Source organism: Pungitius pungitius, chromosome 11 (genome assembly GCF_949316345.1).
Source record: "Pungitius pungitius chromosome 11, fPunPun2.1, whole genome shotgun sequence".
Taxonomy (NCBI): domain Eukaryota; kingdom Metazoa; phylum Chordata; class Actinopteri; order Perciformes; family Gasterosteidae; genus Pungitius; species Pungitius pungitius.
Window position 1 is genome coordinate 19058606 of NC_084910.1, and position 20023 is coordinate 19078628.

The 20023-nt window shown below is 47.7% G+C and overlaps 2 protein-coding genes across 3 annotated transcripts; one reads left to right on the forward strand and one right to left on the reverse strand.

Moving 5' to 3' along the window:
* Positions 1–65: 65 nt before the first annotated feature.
* On the reverse strand, positions 66–14840 carry arhgef2 (rho/rac guanine nucleotide exchange factor (GEF) 2). 2 transcript variants are annotated; one of them, XM_037454453.2, is made up of 22 exons: positions 14641–14840; positions 11191–11353; positions 9785–9852; positions 9087–9150; positions 8679–8811; positions 8387–8490; positions 8104–8247; positions 7773–8023; positions 7289–7414; positions 7020–7137; positions 6604–6852; positions 6450–6526; positions 6187–6359; positions 5913–5980; positions 4674–4886; positions 4521–4598; positions 4290–4342; positions 4098–4139; positions 3379–3429; positions 2510–2794; positions 2284–2428; positions 66–2131 (listed from the first exon to the last, which is right to left on the reverse strand). In XM_037454453.2, exons 1-22 carry the CDS (start codon positions 14695–14697, stop codon positions 2082–2084), a joined length of 2712 nt encoding a protein of 903 aa, XP_037310350.1. In that variant the 5' UTR covers positions 14698–14840; the 3' UTR covers positions 66–2081. The 2 variants fall into 2 exon arrangements, with proteins under 2 accessions (XP_037310350.1, XP_037310349.1); XM_037454452.2 differs by having other exon boundaries at positions 2284–2431.
* Positions 14841–16845: 2005 nt separating this feature from the next.
* Positions 16846–19968, forward strand: tmem79b (transmembrane protein 79b). Its single transcript, XM_037454166.2, has 5 exons — positions 16846–16991; positions 17483–17972; positions 18195–18389; positions 18456–18687; positions 18797–19968. The coding sequence occupies exons 2-5, from the start codon at positions 17489–17491 to the stop codon at positions 18999–19001; spliced, it is 1116 nt and encodes a 371-aa protein (XP_037310063.2). The 5' UTR covers positions 16846–16991; positions 17483–17488; the 3' UTR covers positions 19002–19968.
* The last annotated feature ends 55 nt before the right edge of the window (positions 19969–20023 follow it).

Sequence of the window (20023 nt, forward strand, 5' to 3'; positions counted from 1 at the left end):
GTAAGGTAACAAACTCAGAAGAACCAGAAACCAGAAAGTGCAATTTCATCCAAATTTATTTAATATAAGATTGAAAAAAAACTGCAAATCGAAATGATTTAATGATGTTAATCTCCATGAATAAAAACATCATCACATTTTGTCTAGCTGATTAGATTTATAATAAGCACACAACAATAAACTTACAACCACCATCATATTCCGATTTTTAGATTAAATCTTTGTACAAACACTTCATTAGAACGTTTTTACTGTTAAAAATGACTTTACAATAAGAAACCTCTGATTCCAGATCAGTGTGGACTTCAGACTGCTGGTCTTTAAAAGTCAGGGATTCATCAACCTTCACAATAAAAGCCTTAGTTATTCAATTCATGATCAGTTGCAATTTGAAGGATCATGTGACACCAGAACACCTGAAACATAGAAATATACTTAAAAGAAGGTTGTATTCATTTCACTAAACAGTGAGAACAAATTATTTCTCCTGATGAAATATAAATGTGTAAAAAATACAAGGTGGCTTCTCAAGAGATAAATAAACATGTCATGTTCATTCCTCCTTCAAACATTCGTTCTCTGTGAGTTTTAGGAATGCTTGAATGTGTTTTGCATCATGTGGTCTCTAAACCTCTATTTAACCATTGAGTGTTCAGTCTGTGGTTTGAAAGCTGGCAGCAGTGAGACAGCCACCTGTCATCCTTCGCACTGACATCAGCAGCAGCAGCAGCAGCTTTGCAGTGAAGGCGGCGTTCTCCGTGGTTACTGTATCCATGGCGACCATCTAATATCAAATCCAGCGGAAAATGTTTGTAAAAAATCTGAAGATTTTGAACCTTTAAAAAAAAAAACTTGGTTAACATTGTCAATAAAGTTCTGCTCTGCAGTTCAACCACTGGTGGTTAAAGGGAACGTTATGGACGAGGACGCTGTGGTCAATGAGGCTCTGGACGAGGACGCCGTGGTCAATGAGGCTCTGGTGGAGGACGCCGTGGACAATGAGGCTCTGGACGAGGACGGTCTGGTGTTGGTATTTATTGGAACCAGAGTTGCACCAGAGAAGCTGCTTCCAGGATATGGCCGTCAGAAGCTCGAGTGCAATGCATCCTGGGACATAATGGCACTCTGGATCAAAAGAGGAAGCCCTTTCGTCAATGAACAACATTTACCATCACACGGACGCAATGACCATCTTTAGCAGGTAAAAACATCCTCTAACAAGCGGATTGGTTAAAACCAACCAATCAATAAGACAATTTATGATCAGGTTCTATACAAGTATAAAAGAAACAGCCAAGCTAACATGCTAACATGCTAACATGATCTCATGCTTCAGTCAGGCAGCAAACCTTTGTTTTTTTCCCAAAAATACCACTGAGCTACGAGTCAAAAGTATCCCCTCTTCCTGGGACAAAGTCACCTTTTCTCAGAGATCCTTTAAAAACTTCATGAAGAAGATTTCTGTAAACTTATAAATTCTGGCTTGCGGCCAACCATTGTTCCTAAGTCAAATTCTTTTTTTTTTGGTTTCACAAATGACAGATAACAGATTTTCATCTCTTTGACTATTTGATATAAAAATCCTACATAATGTTTCTAATGATAAACTACGTAGAGCATTAAATTACCATATAAATACAGTTTACACGGTTTGATTCTCACAAGAAGAGACATTATAGTACAACCGAACACAGCAGGTTGTTGATTTCCAAAGGCCTTGTGGGTAATGTAGTGTGGTGACTATTAATGTGTCTCAGCGACAGATAAAACAAGTCCAATGACATGGTATAAACCCCCCCCCCCCCCCCCCATGGGTCCGGGCAGGGCTACAGCTGACGTGATGATGTAAACAGGTCCCACGGTTATACTTCCTGTTTCTAACCTAACAGCAACATTCAGAAAAGACTTCAAGTCAAAAGTACGACAGCTGCAATTCAGAAGTCCCATTTGGTCTTAAAAGCTTCTGTAAGACAGGAAATTACGTCATCTCCAGCTTTCACAACAAAAGTCTGACAGCGATTTGTGCCCCGGTGACATCACAGTGACATCATCAGCGAGTCCCTGAGGTCATCGGCAACGCGTTAACTGGGGTCGGCTCCACACTCGCTCTCCTCTGGAATGTCCTGCAAATCTGAAGGGTCAGAGGTCACAAGTTACAGTGGAAACGCATAACGAGATAATATTTCTTTCATATATGGTCATATAACATCATCACATTTATTGAACATAATATCGTCATTGTTATTACAAATCAATATGTAAATCAATATAGATCGGTCAAACCTCTCGGGCTGTCGGAGCGAGGAGAGATCCTCATGACTTCCTCCTCGCTTCCTGCCTCGCCGTCTAATTGGTCCACGGGATCCTGGCTGGCCAGTGGTGCGAGGGGGCGGAGCTCCAGCTCTCTGCTGCCACGCCTCCTGCTCCCCTGCTGACACGGACATTGTAGCTTAGCTTGTTGCCAGGCGGGGCTTCATTAAACCAGTATTTATACTTCATTCTGACTCACCTGGTCTCCCTTGTTGACATTATTGATGTCGCCATTGCCCCTCTTCTTGCCTTCTGTCTCTGCCCCCTCCCTAGTTGGCACCTCCCCCCTCCTGCGTAGCCGTGTCACTTCCTCCTGCAGCAGCTCCACCTGCCTCCGCAGCAACACCGCCTCCCCGCCCGAGTCCAGCCCCGTGTCCCGCGACATTGACCGTGAGAGGCGGGGGGCGGGGCCTGTGGTAGACGAGGGGGCGGGGTCTGTTCCGATTGATAGTTCCAGGATGGAGTCCTGACGAATCACAGCAGCCTGTGGAGGAATCAGAATCAGACGTTACATCAAGTGATGAACTGTTTGTGTGGCGTCCTGATGGACCGCGGGGGGGGGGGGGGGGGGACCTGTTGGTGAACTGCAGGGGGTCCAGGAGGGTCTTCAGGCGGGACAGGACTATCCGTTCAAAAGACTTTATGGCCACAGAGGTCAGGGCGACGGGGATGAGGGTGGAGGCCTTGAAGCAGGTCTCCAGTGAGATGTTAAAGACGTTGGTAAACGCCAGAGACAGCGGATCAGCACAATGCGGAGGTCGTTGATGAAGTGGGGGCTTTGGCCCTGTAGCTGGCTGCAGCAGAGAGCTGCTGTTGGAGCCCCCGGGAGTACAGTCCTTCAGCGTCTCTGACCGCCAGAAAACACGAGCAGCTGAAGTTCATCAAGCGCACATCGTAGAGGAAGGTGTGAGGGACCCACGAGACGCACAACGCGCCGACTCGTTTCTACTTCTACTTCTACTGCGTGCACAAAGGTGACCTTTCACCAAAATGTCAGCAGAAAGGTTAGCGAGTAGCAAGTCTCTTGATTCACGGGACATCACTATCAGGACTCAATAGGTTCCTCACCTGCAGGGCGTGAAGCTGCGTGCTCAGACCGACCAATCGCTGACGGACCTCCTGCGGAGAAGACAGATGTCACATGTTAATGACTGCTCTGATTGGACAGCGTTCATGTGCTCAGCCACTAGACAGCAGATCCTATTATTAGTATTAAATAGGGCCGTCACAATAAGACGCTTGATCTAACGCAGCTTTGTTTCCTTCCGGTGTGCGTTGACCCCTGACCCCTGAAGCGCCGCGTGCTGCAGTCAGTTAGATGCAGAGACCAGATGGTCCCTGAAGATGGAGAGAACTTTAAAACAAACAGGACAACTGAGCAGAGAAAGTCCTCCTCGTGTCCAACAGACAGCTAAGCTAGCTGCTAGGCTAAGCTAGCTGCTAGGCTACTTCCATGTAAACCTGCAGAGGACCACCACTGTGTCCCTAATGGACAGCGGTGTGGAAACGTCCTGCTGAACGTGGGACATTGTTGGCACTTGACACACGTCACATGATGGAGATTTGAGAGCAAAGTGCACGAGGACAACAGGAAGAGACGTAGCTCAACGTGTTCCACCTCCAACATGATCACATGGGGGGAGATTGTGTCATAATACAATTACATACACATGTCTATCCAGCTAGACAAAGATGTTTAATTGACCAATAACTATCTGCATAAAGCCATGATATCAGGCTTTGTTTCTCTGTCACATGACAATAGTGAGACAGGAAGTGGTCGTTACCTCGTTCATGGACCGCTCCTGCAGCTGGTTACCGTTTCTGTCCTGAAGGAGAAACAGAATAAGATAAATTGACATCTAATAGTCCTAGACAAATATATATATATATATATATATATATATATATCTTTTGTAATACATTTAAAAAGGAGCTTAATTTATTAAAATCTTCCTTTGTTTTCATATTTGATTCACCTTTGATGAGCTGTTAGAATCAAATGATCCATTCAGGGAACCAGAGTCTCCATCTGAAGGATCAATTAATGATGCATTAATTAACAGTCAAACAATGAATCAATTATCATGGTCACACTTATTCGTAATAATATTAATATGAGTTATTTTACGGCTGTAAAGGATCATTTATTTAATTAATATTGGTTCTGTCATAAACTGATTACGGTTTCCTAGGCGACGCCGACTCACTGCTGAGCTCCTGGTTGCCGTTGGTTACGGAGGACTTGTTGATGCTGGTGTTCAGCAGCAGTTCAGTCAGTTTATCCACTAGAGAAGAAGAATTATATTAACACAACAATCTAAATATGTCGTTTTAATATGAATACAAATATGAAGACACACCTTCGGTGATGGAGGAGATGAGGAGCGGCTCGGCCTGAGGAGCGTAAGGAGTGTCCGCCCTGAACAAGTTTCTGCAGGAGGCGGAGGTGTTGAGCTCTACGCCTCCTTCTTCATCTCCTCCTCCTCTTCCTGTTGCCTCCACCAGGTCAGAGAACAGGGTCACCCGTTCCTGCAGGAGCTCCAGCACCTCCCTGTCCTTCTGCTGGATGTCAGCTTGGGGGCGGGGGAGGAGGTGGGGAGGAATGTTCAATTAGATCTCAATTACTATTTTTAGAGGTGTAGTGGAGGAAGTGCAGTGGGAGGTGTAGTAGAGGAGGTGCAGTGGGAGGTGTAGTGGAGGAGGTGCAGTGGGAGGTGTAGTAGTAGGTGTAGTGGAGGAGGTGCAGTGGGAGGTGTAGTAGAGGAGGTGCAGTGGGAGGTGTAGTGGAGGAGGTGCAGTGGGAGGTGTAGTAGTCGGTGTAGTGGAGGAGGTGCAGTGGGAGGTGTAGTAGTAGGTGTAGTGGAGGAGGTGCAGTGGGAGGTGTAGTGGAGGAGGTGCAGTGGGAGGTGTAGTGGAGGAGGTGCAGTAGTAGGTGTAGTGGAGGAGGTGCAGTGGGAGGTGTAGTGGAGGAGGTGCAGTAGTAGGTGTAGTGGAGGAGGTGCAGTGGGGGTGTAGTGGAGGAGGTGCAGTAGTAGGTGTAGTGGAGGAGGTGCAGTTGTAGATGTAGTGGAGGAGGTGCAGTGGGAGGTGTAGTGGAGGAGGTGCAGTGGGGGTGTAGTGGAGGAGGTGCAGTGGGAGGTGTAGTGGAGGAGGTGCAGTGGGAGGTGTAGTGGAGGAGGTGCAGTGGGAGGTGCAGTGGAGGAGGTGCAGTAGTAGGTGTAGTGGAGGAGGTGCAGTGGGAGGTGTAGTAGTAGGTGTAGTGGAGGAGGTGCAGTGGGAGGTGTAGTAGTAGGTGTAGTGGAGGAGGTGCAGTGGGAGGTGTAGTGGAGGAGGTGCAGTGGGAGGTGTAGTGGAGGAGGTGCAGTAGTAGGTGTAGTGGAGGAGGTGCAGTGGGGGTGTAGTGGAGGAGGTGCAGTAGTAGGTGTAGTGGAGGAGGTGCAGTGGGAGGTGTAGTGGAGGAGGTGCAGTGGGGGTGTAGTGGAGGAGGTGCAGTAGTAGGTGTAGTGGAGGAGGTGCAATTGTAGATGTAGTGGAGGAGGTGCAGTGGGAGGTGTAGTGGAGGAGGTGCAGTGGGAGGTGTAGTGGAGGAGGTGTTGTACCTCTGAGTCTTCTCAGTAAAGCTTTATCTTCCGTCTCGATAAGCGGAAACTCGTCTCTAGACGGACAACTGCAGAAAGACACATGTACACATTAGAGGGGGGGGGGGCATATGTCCATGCACACATAAAGGGACAAAAAGAACACAAAGTAATGGAATTCCAGACTTCTGGGGGGGGGTCACTGGACACTGCTACCCTTGAGTACTCTGATGTTCTCTAAAGTACTCTGATGTTCTCTAAAGTACTCTGATGTACTCTGATCTGAGGTGCTGACCTGAGAGCAGTCTGCTGGATCCGGCTCATCCAGGTCCTCCGGTCCTCTTTGGATGAAGCATGAAGCTCGTACATCACAGGAGGAGTTGAGGAGCTGATGAGGTACATCCCTCGCTCCTGATTGGCTATGTCTCTCACAATTAGGTTGTTCAGGGACAACACTGGAGACTTGTCCTGAGAGACAGACAGGCACATGGTCAGGTAGACAGTCGGGTTGAGGGACAGGTAGACGTAGAGACCAGTAGACGGACAGGCGTGACTCACCAGAGATGCAAAGGTGAACTTCTGATCTTTCTCCTGGAGGAAAACCAAGATGTCCGACATTAGCAGGACCTGGACATCTAGGGACAAAGCACACAGAGAGGGGTCAGCTCCTGGTGACGTCACAGCAGCTCCTGGTGACATCACCCTCCTCTACCTTTCATCCTGGAGCCCTGGACCTTCCAGAGGAGTGTCCCCTCGTGGAGGAGCCTCCTCCTTAGTAGCTCTCCTCCTCTGAAGACTCCTCCCCCGATGACCTCCGCCTCGGCACGTGGGTCCAGACGGGCTTGGATTTCCTGCAGCCTCCTGGTCCGGTCCAGCTCCAGCACCTCCTGGTCCACCGAGCTGATCAGCTCCTTCAGGAGAAGTAGGGCCCGCTTCAAAGCTTGCGCCTCCTCTTCATTACCTGGTCACAGGACACGGGGTCAGAGGTTATCAGGTCAGAAGTTCAGGGAAAGTTCAGGGATCATGAAAGATAACTACAGGTCAAAGGTTATGAAAGGTCAGAGTTTATTAACGGTATTAGAGGTCAGGTCTCATTAAAGGTCATGAGAGGTCAGAGGTCACTGGTACCTTTGGTGTTGTCAAGAATCCGCTGGATTAGGACGGGGTACTTGGTGATGCGCTGAGTCACCAGCAGGATGCATTCCTGGACGCCATGACGACGCAGCAGAGGACCACGACAGGCCCGCTGAGCATTATGGGATGGACAGAATCAGGGTCAATACGGGTCCCAGGTCAGACCACTTTAAAACTAGAACTAAAGCTCAACTAAACCAGGTGCAGACTCATGTCTTGATCCTAGTTCTGGTTCTGGTTCTATTCGTGGTCCTGGTCCTCACCCTGATGAACTGCTGCAGCCGTCGGTCTCGGTTTAAAACGTCTTTGTAGAGCTTCACAGCTTTGGGATGTCGACTACAGAACTCAGAGTAGAGCTTCTTCATGTCGTCTGCAGGCTGACCTGAAAACTACACACACACACACACACACACACAGGCACACACACAGTTAACACTGAAAATGATCAGATTGGACTTGTTTCCAATTCCTTCTTCTTTTATCACTCTTATGTGTGTAGAACTGTTCTTCATTCATAACTTTTTAAGTTCTCGATTACAACACATTCAACAGGTTGATGTTACCTGTCTCACCTCCAGGACCCTGCTACCCATCTCACCTACAAAACCCTGCTACCCGTCTCACCCATAGAACCCTGCTGCCTGTCTCACCTCCAGAATCCTGCTACCCGTCTCACCTCCAGGACCCTGCTGCCCGTCTCACCCATAGAACCCTGCTACCCATCTGCTACCTCCAGAAGCCGGGTACCTGTTTGAGCAGCAGGTCTCCGATGCAGCGCACGGTGAAGTTGGTGGAGCTACCCTCCATCAGCCCCTCCCTCCTGCGTTGGAGCAGCAGGGACAGGAAGTTGGAGTGCCACTCCGTCAGCTGGTCCAGACACGGGAAGATGGTGTGGACCACGGCCGCCTCGAGCTGCACCTCCTCCAGCATGGCCCGTCGGTACACGCCCTCCATGATGCGCAGGGTGCGCACGTGGTGGAACTCAGTCTGGATAAGCTCTGAGGGGGCGGAGCCTGCTGTGAGTCATGTGTATAAACACACAGGTACGTGTACTGCGTGTACTGCGTGTAATCAGTACCGTAGATGACGTCTTGCTTCTTGATCAGGTCTTTGTGAAGTGTCTGAAGGAAGCTCGGCTCCACCACGAGGCTCCAGCTGTCCGCCTGCACGCAGCGCCCGTCCTCCTGCAGCTCCTCCAGCAGGGGGCTCCACCACCACTCAGCTACACCCACAGGGACACACAACAGAGGGACACCTTCAGAGGTGTTCCGTCTGCAGCTCTTCAAGCTACAATAATAATAATAATACAAATAGTCGAGGTAATAACAATAGCAATAATAATAGTCGTTGATGATACAGACCGTCATCAGTCAAAGACTCCATGGACAAAGTCCGACTCCTAAAGTTCAAAGACTCGGTGGATTGAGACAGAATCCGCCTGAGACCCACGGAGTCCTCACTCATCCTGAGAGACAGACCCACGAGAGACAAAAGGGTCAAAGACAGACAAGCTTCAAATGATTTGTGTGATTATCCCTTCATCACAGATATGGTAATAAACAATAATCAAATAGTCTGGGCCTAATGTCCAACATAGTAATGAATATGCATGCAAGAACATGCGCCAGCCAATGAGAGGGCAGCAGGGCTCACCCTGCGATGTTATTGGTGGAGACGCTCTTGGCGAGCGAGAGGCCGGAGCGGACGCGCCGCGAGCCGAGCAGCGACTGGCGGAGGCTGTCGGAGGGATAGATGGCCGAGCTCGGACGCTCCTTCATCATTGGAGCTGAACAAAGAACACAAGGCATCGTCATCGTCATCATCATCATCGTTGGTTACAACCAGCCGAGAAGAAGAGCTCTTCTTCTAATGTGATTTAAAAGAACCAAGGAACACACCTGAACTCCACAGAACAGAATGAACATTACAATCATGACAAGGACTCTGGGTACTAAGATTCCCACAATGCAACTGGATAGTGTCCTTCTATGCAAGACAGACAGAAGGATAGGGAGGCAGACGGACAGACAGACAGGTAGAAGAACGGACTGGTCAACTCACTTTTGTTGCGCATGGTGACAGTCTGCAGAGCTGAACTGTTCCTCGACAGCGTCAGTTTCTGTTGCTTTTGGAGAGAGACAGTTGATCAGAACAGACAGACAGGCAGGTACCCAGTGAAGACAGTGAGACAGTTGATCAGAACAGACAGACAGGCCGGTACCCAGTGAAGACAGTGAGACAGTTGATCAGAACAGACAGACAGGCCGGTACCCAGTGAACACAGTGAGACAGTTGATCAGAACAGACAGACAGGCAGGTACCCAGTGAACACAGTGAGACAGTTGATCAGAACAGATAGACAGGCAGGTACCCAGTGAAGACAGTGAGACAGTTGATCAGAACAGACAGACAGGCCGGTACCCAGTGAACACAGTGAGACAGTTAATGAGAACAGACAGACAGGCCGGTACCCAGTGAACACAGTTGATCAGAACAGACAGACAGGCCGGTACCCAGTGAAGACAGTTGATCAGAACAGACAGACAGGCCGGTACCCAGTGAACACAGTGAGACAGTTAATGAGAACAGACAGACAGGCCGGTACCCAGTGAACACAGTTGATCAGAACAGACAGACAGGCCGGTACCCAGTGAACACAGTTGATCAGAACAGACAGACAGGCCGGTACCCAGTGAACACAGTTGATCAGAACAGACAGACAGGCAGGTACCCAGTGAAGACAGTGAGACAGTTCTTACCCGTTGCTTCATCTTGGCACAGCTGGCCAGGCTGTCTCTGCAGCGGTTATGGATGGTGACGTTACATGCTAAGAGAGAGACAAGCACACAGGGAGAGAGAGACAGGTGTTGTATTATTTGTTTAATTCACATATTCATTGTTCAGGTTATATAGTGTATCTACACAAATATCAAATAGTCCTGCTGTAGAAGACACTAAGACATGAAGTCCACCTAAAGGACCCATAGAACCTACACTAGCCCACCTAAAAAAAAACCTCTTTAAGGATCTCAAAGAACTTCCTGCAGAAATCTAAAGTCCACATTCCTGAAAACCGCCCAAGAGAAGGAGAGGAAGAACACACATTAAACACAGATACACGTCCACATAGACAGACACCCAGACACAAACGCACACACACACACACACACACACAACACACGTGAACCCTCAACCTAGTTCTCAGGGTTTGACCTCAGCAGCCAATCATATTGCAGGACATTGTTGTGTGTTAATCTGAAAATCTGAAGATGTACATCTGTTCGTTGTGAGCAGATTACACACCATCTGTTACACACACACACACACAGCTGTGAGTGGAAGCCATTGTCTTCTTCCATTCAGATGATTGGCCTGTCATCAGGGTGTGAATGGGTGAATACTGCTCACTGTGGGTGTCACTGTGTACGTAGCTCCTGTCATCGGGTGTGAATGGGTGAATACTGCTCACTGTGGGTGTCACTGTGTACGTAGCTCCTGTGATCAGGGTGTGAATGGGTGAATACTGCTCACTGTGGGTGTCACTGTGTACGTAGCTCCTGTCATCGGGTGTGAATGGGTGAATTCTGCTCACTGTGGGTGTCACTGTGTACGTAGCTCCTGTGATCAGGGTGTGAATGGGTGAATACTGCTCACTGTGGGTGTCACTGTACGTAGCTCCTGTCATCGGGTGTGAATGGGTGAATACTGCTCACTGTGGGTGTCACTGTACGTAGCTCCTGTCATCGGGTGTGAATGGGTGAATTCTGCTCACTGTGGGTGTCACTGTGTACGTAGCTCATGTCATCGGGTGTGAATGGGTGAATTCTGCTCACTGTGGGTGTCACTGTGTACGTAGCTCCTGTCATCGGGTGTGAATGGGTGAATACTGCTCACTGTGGGTGTCACTGTGTACGTAGCTCCTGTCATAGGGTGTGAATGGGTGAATACTGCTCACTGTGGGTGTCACTGTGTACGTAGCTCCTGTCATAGGGTGTGAATGGGTGAATACTGCTCACTGTGGGTGTCACTGTGTACGTAGCTCCTGTCATCGGGTGTGAATGGGTGAATACTGCTCACTGTGGGTGTCACTGTGTACGTAGCTCCTGTGATCAGGGTATATATATATATATATATATAACTAAATGACACTCAGGTGTACTAGTACCTGGGCAGCTCAGCGCCTCCTTGGCTGTGATGCTGCGGCTGCAGGAGGAGCACAGCGTGGTAGAGGACACAGTCAGGGAGGTGAAGAGGTGACCGTTGCTGGTCCGCGCCTCCCTCTCACGCGCCTCCTTTTCCCGCTCCTTCAGACGCACCTTCTCCTTGTTCTGGGGGCAGACACACATGGTGACGTTGCTGCGGCAACACATTCACCAGCTCACGCCTGCCGGGGGATGTCCGGTCGGTCCAAACGCGGTCACGTGGTCCGCCCGGAGGAGCCAATTGGCTTTTGTTGCCGCGTCGACCAATCGCGAGCGAGGTTCAGTGGACACTGTTGTTCACGTGGTGCGCCTCAGAGCTGCGATCCGATTGGCCAACTCGGATGACTTGCTCAGGGTCACTCAGTGCTGAATAATAGACTCATACTGCAGGTAAGTGGCAGCAGCAAGGCCTCATGGGAGATTGGATTAAAGTAGTCCAGAAATGACCTCCTAACATCTACTCCTAACCACCTTTCCTTGACCTGTGTGTAAAACTTTGTTAACATACACGAGTCGACGGTTACTCACATGACCTGCGCTTCTACGTCATGATCCTTACTTCTCCTGAACGGACCAATGACGCGTCTATTTAAATATTGCAGACGCAAGGAATTGAATGGTGAAGGAAAGGACTGTTCCAACCCAGCCTGAAGCGACTGGTTACACATCCTGGGTTTACAGGCCAGGAAGCACACAGGGTGCACTGTGGGTAATATAAGACCATGTGTTTTCATGAGCTCCACATTAGTAACCCACATACGCCGGAGTGGAGACACTTTGCGCTGATTAAAAGCCAGAAGATCATGGTCCAGTCCGACACCATCTTGTTGTTAACAGGAAGTGACCATATTCTCTCTCTCTCTCTTCTCTTCTGTTCTGACTGTTTTCAACATGAACTTCTTCTCTGAACTGGGAGGGGCAGGAAGAGGAAGTGTGTGTGTGTCTATTTATGTGTGACGCAGGTTTTAACTCTCACAGTTACGTAATGGAATCTGTTCATGTGGAAATTGTGATTATAAAAAAAAAAGTAGTTACATTTTATAATGCGGTTGTATTTTAGAAATAATATTTCAAGGTTTTATCTTAAGTCGTATTTAAGACTGCGATCCGTAAAGCGACTCATATTACGGTTCAATGACCTGGTGACAGTCAGCAATCAGCTGATGAATAAATAAAGGGCTCAGTGATGGAGAGAGATAAAGAGACCTCTGTCTGAGGGGGGGTCATGAGACGGGGAGGGGGGGGGGGGGCAGCAGCATCCCACAAAGCAACAGGTAGCTGACCTGAAACCAGTTTACACCTTTAGATCTGATGTCTGTCACACTGACACTGTGTAGCTGTGTGGCTCCAGCTAGCAGCTTGGGAAACTGAACAATTGTGACATCATTGCCTGCTCCATCTGTGATTGGCTGGCGGGATGGAGGCGATCCTCTGAATCATGACCTCCAGAGATGATTGAGGGTTATTGATGTTGATGTTAATGTTCTATTATTTCTGTAGGAAGGGGGGGACGAAGATGAAGATATTAGGGATGAAGAGGAGGTGGCTACACAACACCATGAAGCTGATGGAGCTAACGAGGAAGCACAGCTTCTAGATACCGCTGCCAGCAGTGGGGGGGCTGCAGCCTGGCAGTGGGGGGGGGGGGGGGGGCTGCAGTGTGCATTCGGGGCTCTGTGGTCAGATTTAAACGTAGAAGATGAGGACCTCGTGATGGAAAACGGTGAAGAGGTATCTCGCTACATGAAGGTAGTCTCTCAGGTTACTGTGGTGTCCTCTGGGACTCTGGGTCCAGTAGGGAGGGGGACTTTGGGTCCAGTATGGAGGAGTACTCTGGGTCCAGTATGGAGGAGGACTCTGGGACTAGTATAAGGAGGACTCTGGGTCCAGTATGGAGGAGGACTCTGGGACTAGTATAAGGAGGACTCTGGAGGAGAACTCTGGGTCCAGTATGGAGGAGGACTCGGGCTCATAATGAGGTCCTGGACTGACGGACACACCTGCAGTGGACTCTCTTCCTGGGCTGGATTCCATGTGGAGGGGCAGGAGGTGGAGAAACCACGGAGAGGAGGGGCCTCCACTGATCATGTTCTAGTTATTGTTTCATGTTTCTTCTGAATCTGAAGGCTAGAGTATGAACACCATGCAGGCGTCCACAGGACGAGGACGCACAGTGAAGACAAATGTTGTGGATGAGGACACTGTGAGGTGTGATGTTATAAATCTGTATTGTGGTACCATGGTGATGGGATTGGGTGCTCTCTGTCTCACTTTATGTCTGTCTCTCTCTCTCTCTCTCTCTATATGTCTCTATCTCCATGTCTCAGTATTTATTTATCTGTCTGTCTCTATGTCTCTGTATTTATGTATGTCTCTTTATGTCTCTGTGTCTCTCTATGTATCTGTTATTATGTCTCCATTTCTCTGTCTCTATATTTATGTATGTCTCTCTATGTCTCTCTCTCTATATCTGCGTCTCTCTATGTCTCTGTATTTATGTCTCTGTATTTATGTATGTCTCTCTATGTATCTGTCATTATGTCTCTATGTCTCTGTATTTATGTATGTCTCTCTATGTATCTGTCATTATGTCTCTATGTATCTGTATTTATGTATGTCTCTCTATGTATCTGTCATTATGTCTCTATGTCTCTGTCTCTATGTCTCTCTATGTCTCTCTATGTATCTGTCATTATGTCTCTATGTCTCTCTATGTCTCTCTATGTATCTGTCATTATGTCTCTATGTCTCTTCATTCTACAGTCCGTTTGTTTATAGTTAACAGGTCAAAGGTCAAACATCCACCTTCACTCCTGAACGACACTTCCTGTATGAGCACCCACGAACACGCGTGCGCGAGTGCGCGCCCCTCCCCCCGCCCCGCTCGTTTCCTCCTGCAGGACAAAGCGGCCACGAGATGCTAACGGACACACGGACACACCGGGAAAGTCCGCGTGTCCACTGTTATTACGCACACGTTCACGCGCACACGCAAGCTCCCCGCCGTATATAGAAAGAAACACGCATAGATACACGCACGTGTATATTTATTTAAAAACGCGGTTTCCAGTTAAACGGGAGCATAAAAAAAGTGTCCGTTTCCGTTTTTTGAGCTGTTGAACTTCTTCAGTGTTTTCACTCACAAACTCCTTCTGACATGAACATGATCATGATCATCGATCGATCAGCTGATCGCCGGTCACCGAGCACCGATCGATCGTATCGATAAGCCTCCGACATCTGTAGTAACGGACCGAGAGGAACAAAGCGGAACAAAGTGAGACACGCACATCGGTTTCCAATCGATCCCCCGGTTGACCGACTGATCGCACACAGCTCATCGATACGCATCACTATCGATCATTAAAGTCGGTGTGCACGCGCCCGTGGGTACCGTTTCTTTCTTTGCTCACCTTCAGGTTGATTTCCTTCATCCTGTCCTGTCTCCTGCTCTCCAGCAGTCGGGACATTCCCACCAAAGAACCGAGCCGATCACACCTGATCGATCACCTGAGCCAAAACACGATTTCTAACTGATCAATAATTAACCGGTAATAATCCGAGAGCTTTGGGTTCCTCGTCTCGGAGTAGTCCGCAGTCTGAGCCCCTTTCGGGGGCGGGGAGTCTCTGTGACAGACAGAACCGCACTCTACTTCTACCCAATCAGAGCTCAGCCCACTGTCACTGCCATCGGCCAATCTTCTCACCGCACGCACTAAAAGTCCCGCCCTTTAGCAGCTGCAAGAGAGCGCTTGTTTCCACACCGGGACAGCGAAGAGGATGACGTCGGTGGGGTCGGTCTCTATGACAACGTCTCAACGTGTCACGTGATCCTCAGCAAGCAATCGGTGAGCTGTTTGGGGTCACGTGGTTGATGAACAGGGGGTTAGATTAACCCCGCCCGCCGTTTACAGCAGACAGTACAACGCAGTGCTGTGTGACGTGGCACCACCAAGCGCGGACCCCGCCCGCCTCAGAGGGCGTTGGTGTGGAAACCAGACACATCTCCCGCCTTATAACGGAATCACAAAGACCCCAAACTGTGAAAGTGATCGATAACTGATCAGAGTGACGTCACACTGTGTGTCTCTCATTGATAAACTGCAATACTGCAGTACTATATTATAGTAGTAGGACTCATACTGCAGTAGTATTATAGTACTCATACAGCAGTAGTATTATAATACTTATACTGCAGTGGTATTATAGTACTCATACTGCAGGAGTATTATAATACTCATACTGCAGGAGTATTACAGTAGCACTCATACTGCAGTAGTATTATAGTACTCATACTGCAGTAGTATTATAATAATCATACTGCCATAGTATTACAGTAGCACTCATACTGCAGTAGTATTATAGTACTCATACTGCAGGAGTATTATAATACTCATACTGCCATAGTATTACAGTAGCACTCATACTGCAGTAGTATTATAGTACTCATACTGCAGTAGTATTATAATAATCATACTGCGGTAGTATTACAGTACTCATACTAATCTTGCGGTTCCCAGCGCATCACATTACTTCATGCGCCCCCATCATAATACCTATACTGCAGTAGTATTATAATTCTCATACTGCAGTAGTATTATAATACTCACACTGCAGTAGTATTATAATACTCATACTGCAGTAGTATTATAATACTCATACTGCAGTAGTATTACTGATCCCTGAACACAATCACAAAGATATTTTAGCTTTTCTTAATGATACATGTACGTCTGCATTAACGTACAGCAGAGCAGTAACGTGCGCTCTGATTGGTCAGTGGGCCATGTGACTTCTGTCTAGCAGATCTCAGTAATGAACATCGTTGAATAAGTCAACTTCTTTAGTGTTCAGTAGCTGTTATTTTGTCCATTGTGTTGTTTTTATTAAATACTTCATTTGGTTCCCTGTGATGTAAATAAGATTTGAATGTGCTGTGCTGTCGAGGGTTTAAGTGCATTACTTTTGATGGATTGTTTTTTCATGCTTTGTTGTAAATAGATGGGACTGGTTCTTGTAGTTCGCTCTCGTCATTGAGTTATTACATTGATTTTAGTATTAAGTTTCTCCCTTTCACAACATAGTTGTGTAGAATATGGTTATCTTTTCGCCAGTGCACTTTATTTTAATTTTATATTCTTCTAGCCTATAGTCTTCTATTTTATACTGTAGATCTAAATTATAAATTTGTTAATTGAATATGTCGTTTTGTTATTTGTCTTGTTCTCTGTTGCCCCACTGTCTTACTCTCCAATGTTATGCACCATGCCAAATTCCTTAAATACATATTTATAACATACATATACATACATATAACTTTCAGTTGGAGGATATCAAATATAAGTAAAGGTAAATGAAAATTATATTTATTTGATTTAATGACTTTTATTTGAACTTGTAGTGATTGTTTGATTTGTATGTGATTTATATTTTATTATGATACATTATTTACATTTACCTGGTAGTACTACAGTTTTTACAATACAATGTGTACATTTCCTGATAATACTACAGTATTTATATTATGTCATAGACATTAAAAAGCCTCATTATTCTGATTTTAATGATCATTTACTTTTTAAGTGCCAACGCAGTATTTGTACTTCAGTGTGTGTATTAGTATATGTGAGCCGGCTTCTTTTCCTTTAAGAGAAGTTTCCTTTAACTCACCTGAAGTGACACACCTGAGCTCAACTTCCGGAGGGCCGCACAACCGGAAAGAACGAAAACAACATCAACAGAAGAAGAAGATCATATCGTTACGGTGAGCTTAATTTATTTTCCGTTTCACTGATAGCTTGCTAGCTTGCTAGCTTGCTAGCTTGCTAGCTTGCTACTTTGCTAGCTTGCAACTTTGTTAGCTTGCTACTTTGCTAACTTGCTACTTTGTTAGCATGCTACTTTGCTAGCTTGCTACTTTGTTAGCACTTCGTTAGCACTTTTCTAAGAGTTTGTCTCGATCGATTTTTCCTGATCAGTGACGCCCGGGCGGCTGCTGATTGTCGAGTTATTATCTATATGTAATATTATCTATAATGAATCGATCACTATGTGTTGATTTCGGTCTCTTTTAATCTGATCACGTCACGGCTGCCATGTTGGAGTCAGAAGGGGGCGGGGCTAGCACTACCTGCAGGCTCACCTTCGGATTCATTTGTGAATATAAACGTTATGAATAACTTCATGTGATTAGAGATCAATACATCATAAATTCCTCCGTTGAACTGATCACCTGTCCATTGTCCTCTCTGGCAGACGGACATGTCTCTGCTGACAGAAGATGCCCAGTGCCCAACAGGAAGTACCAAGATGCAGGACAGTGGGGGGCTGGAGGAGGAGGAAGAGGAGGAGGAGGAGGAGGAGGAAGGGGTGGGGGTGAGGTCGGCTTTGATGGAGCCTGACACCCTGCAGTGGCCTGGGGACAGACAGACAGGTAAAGGTGACCGGAGGAGTTGGACAGAAAGTGAGAGGGGGCCGATGGCAGAGGGAGAGTGGAGGGGGGGGCAGAGGGGAGAGGGGGGGGAGGAGGGGGCGGAGCCTGGGGGGAACTACCTGCCAGAGAAAGCTGCTCAGGTCTTCAGTCCGGCGGTTACCGTCCTCCACTCCCCGTCCCCGCCCAGAGGCAGCGAGGCATTCTGGGAGATGGAGTCTGAGAAGAGCCCCTTCCTGGGTTCTGAAGTCCCTCAGGACTACAACCAAGATGGCTACAGGTACGAGTGGACCGAGGACACGCCCCCTCACGCGTGTAGGTATACCTGACCTCGAATGGTGTGTGTGTGTGTGTGTGTGTTCCAATTTATTCATATTGGATGTAAGAAACACAAAACGTTACTGAGGTGAACATTTAATCAGGGCTGCTGTTACGTCACACTGCATTAGCTTTATAAAGGTTCAAAGGGCTGATGTCCTCATCCAGTTAAATGCACAAACATCACTGTCTCATTGTTGCCCGCGTGTCTTCTCTCAGGTGGGCGGGGCTGTCCCAGCCGGGACGTCCTGAAGGTGGGCGTGTCCCTGATGACCTCAGCTCTCTTCTTCCCCCTCCTGGTGTGGGGCGGGTTTGTCTTCCTGCCGTTTGACGCCCCGCTGCTGGACGGCGCCCCCCTCCGGCTCGTCTACACGCTGCGCTGCTCGGTGTTCGCCGCCGCCCCCATCGTCCTCGGTGAGTATGGCACCACAGCCTCCTGGCTGAACCCCGTTTCCACGGTAACCATGCCGCTCCCCACAGGTTGGCTGGTGCTCGGCGTCAGCCGGCTCCGGTCGGAAGGCGTCCGCCCTCTGTTCGATGACGAGGGCAAGGAGGCGGAGCTCCACGAAGTCACCGTCCATCAGCGCTTCGTTTCGGACTCCGCTTCCTTGTTCCTGATCTACTTCCTGCAGCTGGTCGTCATGGCGATGTACCTAACCCAAGATCAGCTGAAGCTCATCCCGCTGTTGACCATTGTCTTCGCCCTCGGGCGGTGAGATACAAACTTTACTTTATTCATTCTGAATTTACGGTGCGCTTGTTTTGCATCTCCAGCCTGGTTTCCACACTGAATTGAAGGTGCGCTTGTTTTGTGTCTCTAGGCTGGTTTACTGGGTGGCAGCAGCGTTCAGCAGCAGCATCCGGGGCTTCGGCTTCGGCCTCTCCTTCCTGCCGAGTCTCGCCATGATGGCCGCCAACTTCTACTTCATCTTCTCTGTGGAGGCGTCTGGCTCCGTCTTCGTCCTCCCGTCTCCAGCCGAGCTGCTGCCGACTCCACCCGCCGGCAAACAGAGGTTCTGGGGATGAGCTGATCAGCTGATCGATCAACTTCCAAAATCATTTTCATCTACTGTTTTTTTTTAATGAACCAAACGGCAACAGAAAAAAGCTTTTTTGTTGATAAAACTCTGAAATGTCTGCAGACATATCAGCTGGTTAGGGTTAAGCCCCGCCCACTTTAGAACGAGCTGTTTAGCTGCTTCCTGTGTGTTTTCCTGTTCACTCGTCTGTCATTTGGATTTGTTAAATCTTTTCATTGATCGTTACATATTTAAGTCTTCATTAAAATAAACATGTTTCCTTCTTGCATAAAATCATTTAGTATTATATTACAAAATAAAATGTAATCCACTCTAATTCAATCTATTTTAGAATCCAGATGGAGATTTAAATAATATAGTGTATGTAAAATATATGTATAAGTAAATATCAGTCTGTATATACTATTATATATGAATGTGAGTGCATAGTAATACAGAGCATTACAGAAGTGGTCACCCATTGGAAACCATGAACCCGCTTTGATGTGACCTTCGTAGCTCTGGCTGTGTGTTGAGGGTCATCATCCTGCTGCAGGATAAACACTCAAGTCTTCTGCAGACCATCATGTCCTCTTCAAGGATTGTCCTGTACTTGTCTGCGTCCATCTTTCCCTCGTTGTGACTGGTTTCCTGCTGAGAGAAGCATCCCCTCAGCATGATGCTACACCACCACGTTTCCCTGTTGGGGTGGTGTGCTCGGGGTGACGGGTGGTGTTGGCTTTCCTCCACACAACTATTTACATAAGATTGCAGATAACATGAATTATAGATTTTCAATAAAGGTTTAGATCAAAAATGAGCAGCCATCTTGTAAGTCATTTCTACATTCCATTTGCAAAATGAGCTCCTCCTTCTCAGCTCAGCAAACGTGCAACTGATTAAGATCACACTAAGTCAAGCTTTCTTACTCATCCTGGATTCCTTTATTCTAGTTTTGTTCAATAGCCCCCTGGTCTCCTCTGAGCAGAGCACCTTCTCCCACATCACTTGTGTTAAGCTGCAAACAGG

What these genes read in the sequence shown, in the direction of transcription:
- tmem79b (XM_037454166.2), top strand. Translation starts at nt 17,489, where the DNA reads ATGTCTCTGCTGACAGAAGATGCCCAGTGCCCAACAGGAAGTACCAAG. An exon ending in GGACACGCCCCCTCACGCGT is followed by an intron (nt 17,973 to 18,194) that starts GTAGGTATACCT and finishes GTCTTCTCTCAG; the next exon opens with GTGGGCGGGGCTGTCCCAGC. An exon ending in ATTGTCTTCGCCCTCGGGCG is followed by an intron (nt 18,688 to 18,796) that starts GTGAGATACAAA and finishes TTGTGTCTCTAG; the next exon opens with GCTGGTTTACTGGGTGGCAG.
- arhgef2 (XM_037454452.2), bottom strand. Translation starts at nt 14,697, where the DNA reads ATGTCCCGACTGCTGGAGAGCAGGAGACAGGACAGGATGAAGGAAATC. An exon ending in ATTCTAACAGCTCATCAAAG is followed by an intron (nt 4,140 to 4,289) that starts GTGAATCAAATA and finishes TTTCTCCTTCAG; the next exon opens with GACAGAAACGGTAACCAGCT. An exon ending in CGCAGCTTCACGCCCTGCAG is followed by an intron (nt 2,795 to 3,378) that starts GTGAGGAACCTA and finishes ATTCCTCCACAG; the next exon opens with GCTGCTGTGATTCGTCAGGA.